Source organism: Schistocerca serialis, chromosome 4, assembly GCF_023864345.2.
Source record: "Schistocerca serialis cubense isolate TAMUIC-IGC-003099 chromosome 4, iqSchSeri2.2, whole genome shotgun sequence".
NCBI classification, from domain to species: Eukaryota; Metazoa; Arthropoda; class Insecta; order Orthoptera; family Acrididae; genus Schistocerca; species Schistocerca serialis.
In genome coordinates this window covers 334907093-334925344 of record NC_064641.1, presented here as the reverse complement: position 1 = coordinate 334925344, position 18252 = coordinate 334907093, and the positions used below count along the sequence as shown (strand labels likewise).

Here is an 18252-nt window from a genome sequence, read left to right as displayed (position 1 = left end):
GCGATTGTCACCACGAACGGAGATCCGGAGCAGATGCGGAACGCATGAAGCAGCAGAAGTATCTGTTCTGACGTCCGTCATGTAAGTATTTGTGAAGTGGAGAGACAGATGGGAGTCCCTCGAACAAGCGTGATGCATATTCTGCACAAGCATAGATGCCACCCGTATCATGAAGCTCTACACCAAGGCCTCTATGGCAACGGCATTCACAATCGCCTGGAAATGCCGCACGGGGTAGCAGCGGTGTCTCGGGCGCCTTGCCACGGTTCGTGAGGCTCACCCCGTTGGATGTTCGAGTCCTCCTTTGGGCATGTGTGTGTGTGTGTGTTCAGTCCTTAGCGTATGTTAGTTTCAGTTAGATTAAGTAGTGTATCATTCTAGGGACTAATGACCTCAGCAGTTTGGTACCACCGGAACTTACCACAAACTTCAAATTTTTTCGCCTGGACTACTGTCAGGGGTTCTGTGGCAAGGCCCTTACTTCATGCATAGGGTACAGTTTCCCGATGAGGCCACGTTTAGAAACCATATGAACGTCAACTTACACGATATTAATTACTGGTCTCCAGAAAACCCACACTGCATTCACCCGGTTGAACATCAATGTCAGTGTAGTGTTAGTGTATGGCTTGGTGTTGTAGGACACCACATCAGTGGGCCGTATTTCACTGATGGCACTCTGAACAGGTGAAAGTGAGATGTAGTCTATCACAGTGAGATGTATCTTACCTGGACTCACGGAGGCCCTACCTATTCATTTGCGTCAAATAATGTTTTATCAACAAGCTGGATGCCATGTGCTTAATGCCATGGTGGCAAAACAGGCGATAAACCAACAGTTCAACCATCGATGGACTGGACCGGGCAGTCCGGTGCAGGGATTTCCAGCTCGGTCGCCGGACCTAATCCCATGGACTTTTTTCTCTGGGGACACATGAAAGATGTGGTGTACCAGAAGGTCTCAAGAACAATGGCCAACATGAAAGCCTGTATTAATGTTGCATGTGGTACAATAACTACACAAACACTGAAAGCCGTGAGTGGATCTTTGATGGAATATCCACAGCGATGTTGCCAAGCAAATGGCGATCTCTTCGAACAAATGTAGTAGCGTGACGGCTGTAATAAATCTGTCTCCACACCGGCGTACGATACATGTGTATTATGGAGAAGATGTATATTTGTTTTTTGTTGGTACTACTGCACATTTAAGTATGGTTAGCACCACCTACAACAGTTGAATTGTGTCGCAGTCATTAAAGGTGTTCAGTGACATATCCTGTAGGTGGCATGGACAATTGTGTAACTGATGCACAAATTCTTACAATTAGCATGTACCCCTCTGTCTGACCCTCTGACAACCATCAATTTCGTTTACTCTGGCCGGTGGTAATCGGTATTTCCATTCATCTACATCTACATCTACATCCATACTCCGCAAGCCACCTGACGGTGTGTGGCGGAGGGTACCTTGAGTACCTCTATCGGTTCTCCCTTCTATTCCACTCCCGTATTGTTCGTGGAAAGAAGGATTGTCGGTATGCTTCTGTGTGGGCTCTAATCTCTCTGATTTTATCCTCATGGTCTCTTCGCGAGATATACTTAGGAGGGAGCAATATACTGCTTTACTCTTCGGTGAAGGTATGTTCTCAAAACTTTAACAAAAGCCCGTACCGAGCTACTGAGCGTCTCTCCTGCAGAGTCTTCCACTGGAGTTTATCTATCATCTCCGTAACGCTTTCGCGATTACTAAATGATCCTGTAACGAAGCGCGCTGCTCTCCGTTGGATCTTCTCTATCTCTTCTATCAACCTTATCTGGTACAGATCCCACACTGCTGAGCAGTATTCAAGCTGTGGGTGAACAAGCGTACTGCAACCTACTTCCTTTGTTTTCGGATTGCATTTCCTTCGGATTCTTCCAATGAATCTCAGTCTGGCATCTGCTTTACCGACGATCAACTTTATATGATGATTCCATTTTAAATCACTCCTAATGCGTACTCCCAGATAATTTATGGAATTAACTGCTTCCAGTTGCTGACCTGCTATTTTGTAGCTAAATGATAAGGGATCTGTCTTTCTATGTATTCGCAGCACATTACACTTGTCTACATTGCGATCCAATTGCCATTCCCTGCACCATACGTCAATTCGCTGCGGATCCTATTGCATTTCAGTACAATTGTCCATTGTTACAACCTATCGATACACCGCAGCATCATCTGCAAAAAGCCTCAGTGAACATCCGATGTCATCCACAAGGTCATTTATGTATATTGTGAATAGCAACGGTCCTATGACACTCCTCTGCGGCACACCTGAAATCACTCTTACTTCGGAAGACTTCTTTCCATTGAGAATGACATGCTGCGTTCTGTTATCTAGGAACTCTTCAATCCAATCACACAATTGGTCTGATAGTCCATATGCTCTTACATTGTTCATTAAACGACTGTGGGGAACTGTGTCGAACGCCTTGCGGATGTCAAGAAACACGGCATCTACCTGGGAACCCGTGCCTATAGCCCTCCGAGTCTCGTGGACGAATAACGCGAGCTGGGTTTCATACGATCGTATTTTTCGAAACCCATGCTGATTCCTACAGAGTAGATTTCTAGTCTCCAGAAAAGTCATTATACTCGAACATAATACGTGTTCCAAAATTCTACAACTGATCGACGTTAGAGATATAGGTCTATAGTTCTGAACATCTGTTCGACGTCCCTACTTGAAAACGGAGATGACCTGTGCCCTTTTCCAATCCTTTGGGACGCTACGCTCTTCTAGAGACCTACGATTCACCGCTGCAAGAAGGGGGGCAAGTTCCTTCGCGTACTCTGTGTAAAATCGAACTGGTATCCCATCAGGTCCAGCGGCCTTTCCCCTTTTGAGCGATTTTAATTGTTTGTCTATCCCTCTGTCGTCTATTTCGATACCTACCATTTTTTCATCTGTGCGACAATCTAGAGAAGGAACTACAGTGCAGTCTTCCTCTGTGAAACAGCTTTGGAAAAAGACATTTAGTATTTTGGCCTTTAGTCTGTCATCCTCTGTTTCAGTACCAATTTGGTCACAGAGTGTCTGGACATTTTGTTTCGATCCACCTACTGCTTTGACATAAGACCAAAATTTCTTAGGATTTTCTGCCAAGTCAGTACATAGAACTTTACGTTCGAATTCATTGAACGCCTCTCGCATAGCCCTCCTCACACTACAATTCGCTTCGCGTAATTTTTGTTTGACTGCAAGGCTTTGGCTGTGTTTATGTTTGCTGTGAAGTTCCCTTTGCTTCCGCAGCAGTTTTCTAACTCGGTTGTTGTACCACGATGGCTCATTTCCATCTCTTACGATCTTGCTTGGCACATACTCATCTAACGCATATTGTACGATGGTTTTGAACTTTGTCCACTGATCCTCAACACTATCTGCGCTTGAGATAAAACTTTTGTGTTGAGCCGTCAGGTACTCTGTAATCTGGTTTTTGTCACTTTTGCTAAACACAAAAATCTTCCTACCTTTCTTAATATTTCTATTTACGGCAGAAATCATCGATGCAGTAACCGCTTTATGATCGCTGATTCCCTGATCTACGTTAACTGTTTCAAATAGTTCGGGTCTGTTTGTCACCAGAAGGTCTAATATGTAATCGCCACGAGTAGGTTCTCTGTTTAACTGCTCAAGGAAGTTTTCAGATAAAGCACCTAAAAATTTTTCACTGGGTTCTTTGTCCCTGCCTCCCGTTATGAACGTTTGAGTCTCCCAGTCTATATCCGGCAAATTAAAATCTCCACCCAGAACTATAATATGGTGGGGAAATCTACTCGAAATATTTTCCAAATTATCCTTCAGTTGCTCAGCCACAACAGCTGCTGAGCCATGGGGCCTATAGAGACATCCAATTACCATATCTGATCCTGCTTTAACCGTGACCTTCACCCAAATTATTTCACATTTCGGATCTCCGTCAATTTCATTCGATACTATTGCACTTCTTATCGCTATAAATACGCCTCTCCCTTCACTGTCCAGCCTGTCTCTGCGGTATACATTCCAATCTGAGTTTAGGATTTCATTACTGTTTACGTCTGGTTTCAGCCAACTTTCTGTCCCTAGTACTATATTGGCATCGTGACCGTTTATTAATGAGAGCAGTTCTGGGACCTTTCTGTAGACGCTCCTTCAGTTTATTATTAGCACATTAATACTGTTATTCCCTGTTGCATTTTGCCTACTCCTACCTCGCCGCGTCTCAGGAGGCGTCTTGTCGGGCCTAGGGAGGGAACTCTCTAACCTAAAAAACCCACATGTCCACTCCACACGTACTCAGCTACCCTTGTAGCCGCTTCCGGCATGTAGTGCACGCCTGACCTATTCAGGGGGACCCAGCATTTCTCCACCTGATAGCGGAGGTCGAGAAATTTGTACCCCCAGATCTCCGCAGAATCGTCTGAGCCTCTGGTTTAATCCTTCTGCGCCGCTCCGAACCAGAGGTCCGCGATCGGTACTGGGAACGATACTACAAATAGTTAGCTCAGATTCCATACCGCGAGTGAGGCTTTCCGCCTTCACCAATTCCGCCAACCGCCTGTACGAACAGAGGATGACCTCTGAACCCAGACGGCAGGAGTCATTGGTGCCGACATGAGCAACAATTTGCAGTCGGGTGCACCCAGTGCTCTCTATCGCCGCCGGCAGTGCCTCCTCCACATCTCGGATGAGACCCCCCGGCAAGCAGACAGAGTGAACACTGGCCTTCTTCCCCGACCTTTCCGCTATTTCCCTAAGGGGCTCCATCACCCGCCTAACGTTGGAGCTCCCAATAACTAATAAACTCCTCCCCCTGTGTGCCTGCTCGGACCTTGCCGAAGGAGCGGCCACATGTCCACTCCATTGTAGTACTGTCGAAAAGTTCAATAAATCACGTACGATTACACGGTTCCTTGTTTCTATTATGGGTGAATTAACATCCGTATGTTTCCCAGAACACGTACTAACAGTGTACATAACAATATGTAAGTACAGCGTTTGTCACATCGCAGTACGTCAATCACATCGCGGTTACGAGCAACTTGCGGATCACGCTAGCATCGAGGGAAGTGCAACAGCTGCACGTTTCGGTTATTTCATGCATCAACTTCGCGTTCTGGCATCTCTGGATGTAATTGACCTATTTCGATGTAACCAAAGCTATTATTATTGTAATTTCTCATGTTATTGACTGAATATGGAGTTATATCGCGTGTCAATTAAAACCAGATTTTGCACACGGTTTAGTATGGCTCATAGCATTAACTTCCGAGAACCTCGGCCGCACATTCATAGCCGTGAAAGGCGCTTGTCAATAGCTATTGTGGTTCCAGAGATATTGGCAGTGAAAAGTTTAGGTGGGACACCATGTACATGCTTGACTTGCTATTGTCAGTAAATATATATTTTTTTTTCTATGTGACTCCGTATCATCAATGCACAGTTAAAAAATATGTTTTTATTTGCTTTATTCAGCATCTTGATATTTGGTACAAAGGAAGTCAGTATAGAGAGAGACAGTCATTTATTATTGAATGTGTTAATTTATCTATAAGTGGTGTCCTCTTGCATTTATACTGTAACTTGGTTTCCAGTGTATGCATTAAGGCATCTATAAACTGGTAAGTCCCCCTCTCCAACAAATTTACTATTAAGTCTCACAGGAAAAATTTAAGTTGGTCTAAAACGTTTGCAATTTTTAAAAATATTATTTAGTATTGTGTATTTCTTGATACGATTTTCATACATTATTATTATACAGTCTTGTAAATTTTATATATTGGAGAGTAAATTCACGTAGCCGGCCGTAGTAGCCGAGCGGTTCTAGGCGCTACAGTCTGGAACCGTGCGACCGCTACATAAAGCGAGACATTCAGAGGTGGTGGTCCTGATTGCTGTCCACACCGGTACCTCTAATATCCAGTAGCACGTTCTCTTGCACTGATGCAGGCTTGTATTCGACGTGGCATATTATCCACAAGTTCATCAAGGAACAGTTGGTCCAGATTGACCTACTCCTCAACCGTGATTCGGCGAAGGTCCCACGTCGTCCATAAGCAACCCTTCGGAATCCATCCCAGGTTTATTCGATAGGGTTAATGTCTGTAGGACGTGCTGACCACTCTAGTCGAACGATGTCGTTATCCTGAAGGGGTCATTCGCAAGATGTGATCGATGAGGACGTGAATTGTCGTCCATGGAGACGAATGCCTCGCCAATATGCTGCCGACATGGTTGCACTATCGGTCGGAGGATGGCAATGGTGTATCGCACAGTAGTTATGGCGCCTTCCTTGAGCACCAGCGGCGTACGTCAGCCCCACATAATGCCACCACAAAACAGCAGGTTATCTCCACCTTGCTGCACTCGCTGGACAGTGCGTCTAAGGCGTTCAGCCTGACAAGCTTGCCTCCAAACACGTCTCCGACGATTGTCAGGTTGAAGGCATATGCGACACTCATCGGCGAAGAGAACGTGATGCCAATCCTGAGCGGTCCATTCGGCATGTAGTTAGCCCATTTGTACCGCCCTGCATGGTGTCTTGGTTGCAAAGATGGACCTCGCTGTGGTGGTCAGGAGTGAACTTGCCCATCACACAGCCAATTGCCACCCGTTTGAGTCGTAACACGACGTCCTGTGGCTTCACGAAAAGCTTTATTCAACATGGTGGAGTTGCTGTCAGGGCTCCTCCGAGCTATAATCCGTGATGTAGCGGTCACTGGAGCCGAGCGACCGCTACGGTCGCAGGTTCGAATCCTGCCTCGGGCATGTATATGTGTGATGTCCTTAGGTTAGTTAGGTTTAATTAGTTCTAAGTTCTAGGCGACTGATGACCTCAGAAGTTAAGTCGCATAGTGCTCAGAGCCATTTTTTTCGAATGTATTACACGTTTTTCTTTTTGAAGGAAACGATTTTGTCTAGGCTTGGTACAATATTCCGTGAGACTGATAACCTCGAAGAATTGGTCAAATTTTTATCGCCAAGGAATGAACGGTTCTTAGTTGTAGCAAGCTTCAAAAGAGAGAAAAAGCGCTCACAAATATAAGTGGAACCAAACATTGAGCGAACTTTGGCCGCGTGCTTGTGCAAAAGAGGATATTTCTCTCGTGGAAGACAGCTGTTAAAGTCTTCCAAAGTTTTACGCATAAGAAAGCGGTGCTTGAGGCGGATATGGCACTGTAGGTCAATCAGTTCTAGTTGAAGCACTTGTGAGACGTCCTCTGCCCGAAGGGAAAACGGGGGAACAAATGTATCTATCGGCTGGCGTTCGGGCGGTCCGCACGGCCAGCTAAGCGGCACGGCCAGCTAAGCGGCACGGCTCGGCCACTGCAGCAACACACGAATTCGCCCGGGGCGCTGGCCACGGGCGAACAAGGGCGCTAGCGCCCCAGGGGCACAGTTTGGACGAGCCTGATCTACAGAGTCACCCTACATGGCAAATCGTACGATGTAAACTTTGTAGCAAGAGAATCCTTAAAATTAAAGAACTAGTAATGGGAAATAGGTAAAATATCATATTAATGTTTATTGTGGTTTGTGTATTTTCAATTTATTGAGCTAATATCCTTAACATAAAGATAATGGCGAAAATGGGCCATATCTGAAGCTTGAGCGGCGTACCTAATTATAAGGGAGTCAACACTTACCACTGTATGAAGTAGTTTGGACAAATGTACCTAGCACTGGTAATTGCAGATTAGACTGCATGGATTAGACATGCTCCTGACAAAGTACAGTGATACCTTTCAAAAAACACAAAAGGATTATTCCAATGAACCATAAGGACTGGATTATAAATTTTATTCAGTTTCACGAGACATACATATACACTCCTGGAAATGGAAAAAAGAACACATTGACACCGGTGTGTCAGACTCTCCATACTTGCTCCGGACACTGCGAGAGGGCTGTACAAGCAATGATCACACGCACGGCACAGCGGACACACCAGGAACCGCGGTGTTGGCCGTCGAATGGCGCTAGCTGCGCAGCATTTGTGCACCGCCGTCGTCAGTGTCAGCCAGTTTGCCGTGGCATACGGAGCTCCATCGCAGTCTTTAACACTGGTAGCATGCCGCGACAGCGTGGACGTGAACCGTATGTGCAGTTGACGGACTTCGAGCGAGGGCGTATAGTGGGTATGCGGGAGGCCGGGTGGACGTACCGCCTAATTGCTCAACACGTGGGGCGTGAGGTCTCCACAGTACATCGATGTTGTCGCCAGTGGTCGGCGGAAGGTGCACGTGCCCGTCGACCTGGGACCGGACCGCAGCGACGCACGGATGCACGCCAAGACCGTAGGATACTACGCAGTGCCGTAGGGGACCGCACCGCCACTTCCCAGCAAATTAGGGACACTGTTGCTCCTGGGGTATCGGCGAGGACCATTCGCAATCGTCTCCATGAAGCTGGGCTACGGTCCCGCACACCGTTAGGCCGTCTTCCGCTCACGCCCCAACATCGTGCAGCCCGCCTCCAGTGGTGTCGCGACAGGCGTGAATGGAGGGACGAATGGAGACGTGTCGTCTTCAGCGATGAGAGTCGCTTCTGCCTTGGTGCCAATGATGGTCGTATGCGTGTTTAGCGCCGTGCAGGTGAGCGCCACAATCAGGACTGCATACGACCGAGGCACACAGGGCCAACACCCGGCATCATGGTGTGGGGAGCGATCTCCTACACTGGCCGTACACCACTGGTGATCGTCGAGGGGACACTGAATAGTGCACGGTACATCCAAACCGTCATCGAACCCATCGTTCTACCACAGCTAGACCGGCAAGGGAACTTGCTGTTCCAACAGGACAATGCACGTCCGCATGTATCCCGTGCCACCCAACGTGCTCTAGAAGGTGTAAGTCAACTACCCTGGCCAGCAAGATCTCCGGATCTGTCCCCCATTGAGCATGTTTGGGACTGGATGAAGCGTCGTCTCACGCGGTCTGCACGTCCAGCACGAACGCTGGTCCAACTGAGGCGACAGGTGGAAATGGCATGGCAAGCCGTTCCACAGGACTACATCCAGCATCTCTACGATCGTCTCCATGGGAGAATAGCAGCCTACATTGCTGCGAAAGGTGGATATACACTGTACTAGTGCCGACATTGTGCATGATCTGTTGCCTGTGTCTATGTGCCTGTGGTTCTGTCAGTGTGATCATGTGATGTATCTCACCCCAGGAATGTGTCAATAAAGTTTCCCCTTCCTGGGACAATGAATTCACGGTGTTATTATTTCAATTTCCAGGAGTGTATATACTCATACATTAAGGATGAAGAAATAATTTTTCACGTCGTAAAAGAAAGGGGCACAAAATTAACGCAGGAAAGATAGTGGAGGGCGTTATCAAACAGGTCAATGGATTTGGAAATAGCCGTTAATTAATCTTGGTTATTGTACGTTTTCAAAATCAGCGACCTCCTCCGGTACCCTTTTTGGCGTGCACAAACATGTTTTTCTTTGCTCGAGGAACGTCTACAGAATGTTAGAAGTGTACGAAACACTTTCAATAGGAATGTTCACACAGCGTCGTGGAAGGATTCATAGAAACCTTAAGCTGACTAGAGAAGCCATATTTTAGCCAGCTCTGTCTGTATTGGAAGCTATCTCGTGCGACGGGTGTGAGGTTTGTACAGTTATAGTTGTTAGCTTAGACTAGAAGTAACCGCAACCCGTCTCTTATGAACGTTTAAAATAGCAATAAAGTATTATAAACATTTTACCATGAAAGAGACTTCAATCTCTTGCGGTTTTGCCTCATTAACGAATGGCATTTTATAACGACCAAAAAAGTCTGGGTTATGTTCCTGGAACGATATTTTCGTCGAACAATACATACACTTCATAAAAATTAACAACATTGTTTTACATCACACATTAATCCGTTAAGCGTGGTATTATCGATAAAAAAAATCGGAACCATATACGCTAATGGTGAAACAAAATTGCGGACATGAATACACTGTTACTGTGGATTTTCAACGTATTCTACTACCAAATACATCACATAGAAATGATAATGTTGATTGATCCGTAGTTTTTCTCCTCTGCCCGACTCAGAATTGATATATACAGTTTAGCTTCTTATCGCTGATGCTGCTGTGGAATCTTTCTAAATATTCTGAAGTGATTTAGGTCTATGTTCTGAAAACAGTGATCTTTGTCAACTCAGTCTAGTACTGAATCAAGGTTTCCAGAATTATTTAATGGTATAGGAAATCAAATATCTCACAGGAATAGCCCTCACCTTAATGTTTAATACATCCAGTAACAACTAAGAATACTTCCCAGACTATAACAGAGTAGGGCATTATATTCGTTTGCTTTTATTTCCAAAAATAACCGACACGTCGTTATCGAAATCGACGTGGCTACCGTAAATTTTCCTGCATATCAGCTGACTGAAATTAATATAAATTCTACCTACTGAATCATACTTAACTGCGGGAAAATAATAACTGCATATTAACAGCGGAAATATATTGTCAACATAAGGATGTCACTAATATAATCAGCTTAAATAAGAGGTTGTTGCGTCGAAACCATGGTACTAGCTTAGCTAGGACAGTCATCTACTCTTCCTTAATGATGTAAGTAGTCGCTAGTGGGTCTAACACTTTGATTCCATCGGTACAGATAAGCATGGAAACTGTAGTACATTTCAGAAAAGGGAAAGAGATCAGCAATCAGTCGTAAATAAATTTTTATTTGTTCTTAAAGTATAGTTTTCAGATACCGTTCAGTGTTAAGAAAATAAAAGAAAATATGCAAGAATCACTAATTACCAAATGAATAAATAACCCAATTTGCACAACAAAAGTGACAAAATTATGTAACGTACCATATAAACGGAATAATATGGACTCGTCAAGTGAGCCTCCTGTTTACAGAGCAGTACAACCAACTGCAGCTTACGTCGTATGAGGCGAGCAACGATGTCTAGACCACCAACATCAGGCATGGGGATCTCCAATTCTGGTCTGCTGGCTGATATTTTATCAACTACCGTTGGGTGACTTGCGGAGTATAAATGTGGATGTAGATGTAGATGAAAACAAGTTTTTCATTGAAAATCGCAGTTTAACAGAAAAGATGGAGTAGCTTGCTATAGATATGATAACGATACACTTTTGTTGGTCAAATTTAACGATTATGTTGTTAATGATCTCTAAGTTCAGTGACATACACGGTAAAATCAAGTTTACATGTGAAGTGGAAATCAATGATACTACTAATTTTATAGATTCAAATATCAGGAAAGACAATGGAAAACATAGTTAGATATTCTGGAAAAATACTTGCTACACTATTACAAGCTATCATTCAAAACATCCAAACAAAGAAGAAAATGCCTAAAGAGATTTAAAAAAATTAGCCAACCAGTTAAAAGAAATGTTTATTTAGCCCTTGTCCTAGGTTTCGATATTTATAAAATTATCTTATTCAGAAGGAATGGGCTCGTTGAGGCTGTGGTCTGCCACTACAAATTTCTCCGTCTGGCCGAGACTAAAGCTTCTCACGTGTTCTGAGTGGAGCTGTGAAATACATCGTTGCGTCTGACCGACATATTGCTTGCTACATGCGCAACTTTGAAGACTCCAGATGTCCGTAGCTGTAGTTTGTCTTCCATCTAGCCAAGCATATTTTTGATTTGATCCGATGAGCGGAAACGAATTCCAGTAGCCTTATGTCTTCCTCTGCATCGTCTTCTGTCTACTTCGTTCTCGGCTGGAGAGCGTCTTATTTGTGTCTCCGAGAAGCAGTTCTTGCGAAAGTTTTCTCTGCGATGCTGAAACTCGGTGGGTAGACTCCCCTTGTAGCATATTTCTCATGCTCTGTGCGACAGGGTGGTGAGGAAAGATTTGCTGGATGGTGGCAATTATTGGCTATTTAGATACAGGTCCATGTGTGTCTTTTTTTCTATAGACAGAATGTCTCAGCGTGCCATCAGTTTTCTTCTTTACCATGATACAGAGGAATGACAGGCATGTGTTTTCATTTACCTCCATGGTGGGCTTTGTATTGTCGTGTACGCTGTTAAGGTGCTCAAGAAATTCATGCAAGTTTTCGAGGCCATGTGGCCACACCACATGTGTGTCTTCCACGCGTCGGTAGGGGGCCTTTAATTTCAGACGCGTTGTTCTGAGAGTTGTTTTTCAAAATGTTCCATACATAGATTTGCAGTGCCTGGAGCAGGAGGGGATCCCGTAGCGACTCCGTCCAACTGCTGGTAGAACTATCCAGCAAACTGGAGCAGATGGTTGTGAGCGCGTGGCGGAACAGGTCCACAATGTCTTCGTGAAAGTGGCTGCCTAGCAGTGCAAAGGAGTCCTCTAACGGTACCCGTGTGAAGAGAGACGTGACATCGAAACTCACTAGGAGATCATCATTATCCAGTTGTATCCCCCCAAAGCACCTTCACAAATTAAGTTGAGTTTCTGACATGGTGTTTGCAACGACCCACGAGAGGCTTTAGCAACCGCGTCACGTGTTTCGCTATTTCATATGTTGGTGAATTTATCGTGTCCACTGTTGGACGTAGTGAAACTACCTTCTTCTGTATCCCTGGGAGGCCATACAGCCATGGTGATATAAGTGCTCTGGGACAGAGCCCTCTGACGACATCCTTATCAATTCCTGAGTTGTTTAGGAGTGAGATGCTCTTCCTAGCCGCAGCAGGTGTAGGATCTTTTCTACTGGCTTGTAAGTTGGGTCTTGTAACAGCATCTCAATCTTCTACCAGTAGTCAACCCATCGTAACTGCACCGTCACATTGCCTTTGTTAGCTGCTAGGACAACTGTATCTTCGCCTACGTGGAGGTCGTGTATCGCCCTGCGTTCTGCCATGGAGATGTCTGTTTTCAGCATTTTTGGATTGTCAAGAACCCCGCAGGTCACCCTACTCGCCTCTTCAGCGGTCTCGGAGGGAAGCCACTGAATGACATGCTCGACGCTGCTGGTGATCTCCCGTTTAGGTGAAAAATTTAATCCTTTTCACAGCACGGACTTTGTCGCCTCGTCCAGCTCTTTTCCAGTCGAAATGGTCATGGTCCTCGAATCCTTGGTGTCGATACTTTGCATGCGTGTCATCAGAAGTCGGTGAAACTTAATGCGTTGTTTCAAGGTAGCTTTGCACTTGCAGATTTAATTGGAAGCGGAGTGTTACCAAATACCCCAATCCCATGTGCAGGGCAAGAGACTGATTGGCAGTCGCAGATGGCAGGCGAGGAGAGTTCTTCCGATTTTATCTAGTTAAAACCTTGTGATGCTTATGTGCTCCAGCACCAGTGTCGAAATAGCATCCTGTAAAATACGTGTTGTGTGAGAAAACAGAGGTATCATGTCTTCGTTCCAAGAACTCTGTCAGAATACTAGTGGCCTACGCAAACTGGCCTTCTTCATTCGAAGTTCCTGTAGCATTCCATATAGGTAAGCTATGTGGGAATGCAGGCTTTCAATGACGAAGTCGTTTCAGGTTGTCAGCCGAGTCAAGGCGTCGTTCTGCAGAATTTCTAAAAGTTTCCTAATTGCCATCTTCATGCGAAGTGCCAGTTTCATACCCGGTTCATGTCTTTATAGACGCTGGACTGTAGGCTCATCTGCCTACTCTGCAACGGTTAGGCCAATCGCGTGACTCCACATGGGGTGTCGTGAATGGTGCTAGAGCCAATCGCGGACGGTGGTTTGTCGTGGCTCTGGAGGGGGGGGGGGGGGCAGATCCGACGTTTTGGATGGTCCTGGCTTTTCAGGGTCCTGGCGTCGCGCTGGCGGCTGAGGTAGCATGTAGAATAGACAGAGGGTAGAATAGACGGACAGCACCAGAACGTGACCCCAGCACCCACCAACACGCCCCCACCCACACCACCAGCCGCGTTGCCCTACCAACATCCACGACACCCATTCCAGAACTGTGCGATTGGTCCAGCCGCTGCAGACGAGAAAGAGAAGCTTACAGTCCAGAGACTGAAAAGATATGAACTGGACAAGAGCAAGACAGGCCTGAAGATGACGAGTGGTAAACATGTCGAAACGTTGGCGTAGAATGTCGCCTTGACTCAGCTGATAACCCGGGAAGACTTCACTATCGAAAATTTACCCAGAAAGCCTGTGTTCCTAGGTATTATGACAATCGTGGTAATAACAAGTGCAACAGAACAATGGTAGGCAGTCATTTACTTTAGAGCACGTCAATACCAAATGGCGATCTGTGTGTCTTGGGCAACTCGCACTGTATATGGGAGTTGATCGACAGCATGTCCATGTGGCATTGTGTAGGTTTGTTACATAATAGACTTTTTGCAATTTTAGTAGATGACCCTCTGTTTTTAAAGCCATAGCATCCCACCTATTATCTGTTCCTCTCCCCCCGGATTGCCTTCTTTGCACGTTTGCAACTCCCCTCGCCACATATAATAATTTTACTATCCTATGCCGTTTAGATTATATGTTTTTAACTCCAACATATATCAATTTAAAATATTGACTGCAACTGTGAAAGCCGGCCGCTGTGGGCGAGCGGTTCTAGGCGCTTCAGTCCGGAACCACGCTGCTGCTACGGTCGCAGGTTTGAATCCTGCCTTGCGCATGGATGTGTGTGATATCCTTAGGTTAGTTAGGTTTAAGTAGTTCTAAGTCTAGGGGACTGATGACCTCAGATGTTAAGTTCCATAGAGCTTAGAGCCATTTGAGCAACTGTGAAACACAGTATCTGATATGTGGTATTGAGTAAATAAAACGGGTTCGGGTGCAACTTCTTAGGTAAATTCTACATATATTTAGAATTTTTTTTCTTTTCTACTTATTCTAAAAAATATTCGTTTGTAAATATTCACATTTACTTTGTTTTGGATCTCAAGATGATCCTGAGTGATCGAAAGATATAATCTAATTACAAACGTACAAATGAGATGGAACAATAAATGAGAATTATTTTAAAATGAGTTACATCGGTTAGGAATATTAACATTGCTCTTTTTGATTAGAGGTACAGCGCATAATCGTCACACCATCATGCTAATTCAAATGGATCTGAGCACTATGGGACTTAACATCTGTGGTCATCAGTCCCCTAGAACTTAGAACTACTTAAACCTAACTAACCTAAGGACATCACACACATCCATGCCCTAGGCAGGATTCGAACCTGCGACCGTAGTCATCATGCTAATTGTAACAGCTATAGCACTGTAGTACCACCAGCAGTGTGGAAGGGGGGAACGGGTGGTGAATGTACTGACACAGCGCATTCTTATCTGTGGCGTCATATTACAGCTGAGACAATTGCACACGTTGCATTTCACCTTCCATTTCAGATCATCCCCCGAGTGTATAAGATATTTTCTAATAGGATCTGTGTGAAATGTGTTGAAATGTGAAATGCGTTGAAAATCCGTGGAAACTTTGTTTTAATAAGACAGTCTTACAAATACCGCAAGATTTTTTCAGAGGCATGTTTTCCTTAAGGAATTGCTTTTACTTGTTTGTCGAAAACTTTAAATTTGTAAAAAGTAACGTACAGGTTACCCAAGGCAGCCAATACCTTTTACCTCTACACAGTAACGTCATTGACCAGAATGTAGGAGAAATACCGCTATAGCTCATCAGCCTGCCCGGCGCGAGGCTGAGCTGTGCAGTGCGTGGCATGTGCAACTACGACCTTGACTCTGGCGTCCCGTAGTGGTACTGGTGTTGGCTGGTGCAAGCATGAGGAGGCGTGCAGATGAGCGCCACGGGGGCGCGGCAGCGCTACCTCGGTCACTCACCGGTGCAGGTGCCCATCCAGACGTCGATGGCCTTCACGTAGCTGACCTGCGGCAGCCCGCTCTGGATGCCTACAACATGCCGAGAGCACTGCTCTAGCGGAGCTGGACCACACACCCGACCGCCGGCTGCAAAACATCAGTGTACCCCGGCACTACTCAACAGGAGACTGAACCACACTTAAAGCCTCTCAACAAATATGCAGAGGGTCAAATTTCTGTAATCACAGGATCGAATAGAAAGAATGGTACATTCTCCGTCACAATGGATCATATCAGCAAACAGCAGGAGTGTCCCCCTCAAAAAATGTAGACTTTATCGACTTGTGTACGAATACATGGTATATTGGCGATATAAATCACAAACATTTTCTCGAACTTCCAGCTGCGTCGAGTGATCAGATATTCACATTTTGAAGCGTTGTCCTGTGACATTGGTAAGAGATGACTGCCTTAAGCTTGCAGATTCTTCTCTTATAACGCAGTGCTATTGTCACATGTGATCGCAGGGCTGTGATGTCACAGGAGCCTTGTCCATTGCCAAATATGGTAATATTTTCAATGCTTCTACATGGTAACACCGCTATATAAAGACAGAAGCAGCAAGCAAATGGGAGTCATCGTTTGATAATGACTAAAGAGCGCTCTTCTGAAAACTCGTAAATATTTAACGTCTTGACTGGGCTGGAAGATCGGGATAATTAATTTCCCGTGTGGTAGCATTGATTTTTAAATAACTATGAATCTGAGGAGCAAGATATCAGTATTTAATCAGAATCATGCCATAATTTGCTACTGAAGATATACTGAAGAGCCAAAGAAACTGAAACACCTGCCTAATATCGTATAGGGCCCGCGCGAGCACGCAGAAGTGGCGAAACACTACGTAGCATGGACTCGACTAATGTCTGAAGAATTGCTGGAGGGAACTGACACCATGAATCCAGCAAGGCTGTCCATATATCCGTAAGAGTCGGGGGGGGGGGGGGGAGGAGTGGATATCTCTTCTGAAAAGCACGCTACAAGGTATCCCAGATATGCTCAATAATGTCTGGGTAATCTAGTGGCCAGCAGAAGCGTTTAAACTAAGAAGAGTGTTCCTGAAGTAGCTCTGTAGCAATACTGGTTGTATGGGGTGTCGCATGATCCTGCTGGAATTGCCCAACACTGTCGGAATGCACAATGGACATGAATGGATGAAGTTGATCGGACAGGATGCTTACATACGTTTCAGCTGTCAGAGGCGTTTCTATACGTATCGAAGGTCCCATATCACTCTAGCTGCACGCGCCCCACACTATTACAGAGCCTACACCAGCTTTAACCGTCCCATATTGACATGCATGGTCCATGGGTTGATGAGGTTTTCTCCGTGCTCGTACACGTACATCCGCTCGATACAATTTGAAACGAGACTCGTCCGATCAGGCAACATGTTACCAGTCATCAACAGTCCAATGTTGACGGGCCGAGGCTAGGCGTAAAGCTTTGCGTTGTGCAGTGACCACGGGTACAAGAGTGCGCCTTCGCCTCCGAAATTCCATATGGATGATGGTTCGTTGAATGGTTCGCACGCTGACACTATTTGATTGCCCAGCATTTAAATCTGCAGTAATTAGCGGGAAGGGTTGCACTTGTGTCACGTTGGACGATTCCCTTCAGTTGTCGTTGGTCCCGTTCTTGTAGGATCCTTTTCCGGCCACAGCGATGTTGGAGATTTGATGTTCTACCGGATTCCTGATTTTCACCGGACACTCGTGAAATGATCGTATGGGAAATTCCCCGCTTTATCACTACCTCGGAGATGCTGTGTTCCGTCCCTCATGCGCCGACTATAACACCATCTTGATAACCTGGCAGTGCAACAGCAGTACCCGATCTGACAACTGCGTCAGACACTTGCTGTGTTATATAGGCGTTGTCGACCGCAGCGTCGTATTCTGCCTGTTTACATATCTCTGTAGCAATACTGGTTGTATGGGGTGTCGCATGGTCCTGCTGGAATTGCCCAACACTGTCGGAATGCACAATGGACATGAATGGATGAAGTTGATCGGACAGGATGCTTACATACGTTTCAGCTGTCAGAGCTGCCTATAGCAGTTTCTTTGGGCCCTCAGGGTAAATAGGTAGAAACATACTCCACTCTCAGTGTTGTGGGTTTCACTAAACCTTCAGGGCTGTGACGTAATCCAACACGGAGCAAGCAGTGATAAAATGGCACAAAAAGAGTTATCTATTAATTCTCTATAATACACATATTCCTGACCGGTGTATTTTCTCATGCACCCACATATAGTGCTAGCAGCCCGACAAGGTCATCATAATCGATTATGACGGCCGCTGTGGCCGAGCGGTTCTAGGCGCTTCAGTCCGGAGCCGCGCTGCTGCTGCGGTCGCAGGTTCGAATCCTTCCTCGGGCATGGATGTGTGTGATGTCCTTAGGTTAGTTAGGTTTAAGTAGTTC

The 18252-nt window shown here is 45.5% G+C and overlaps 1 protein-coding gene across 1 annotated transcript in view; it reads right to left on the bottom strand.

Annotated features, from left to right (window-relative positions):
• Positions 1 to 18252, bottom strand: part of LOC126474444 (glycine receptor subunit alpha-4-like) — a 724913-nt gene that overhangs the window by 80692 nt on the left and 625969 nt on the right. The window contains exon 9 of the mRNA XM_050101915.1: positions 15789 to 15857. Within this exon, the coding sequence (XP_049957872.1) occupies positions 15789 to 15857 (69 nt within the window). The remainder of the gene's footprint in view (positions 1 to 15788; positions 15858 to 18252) is intronic.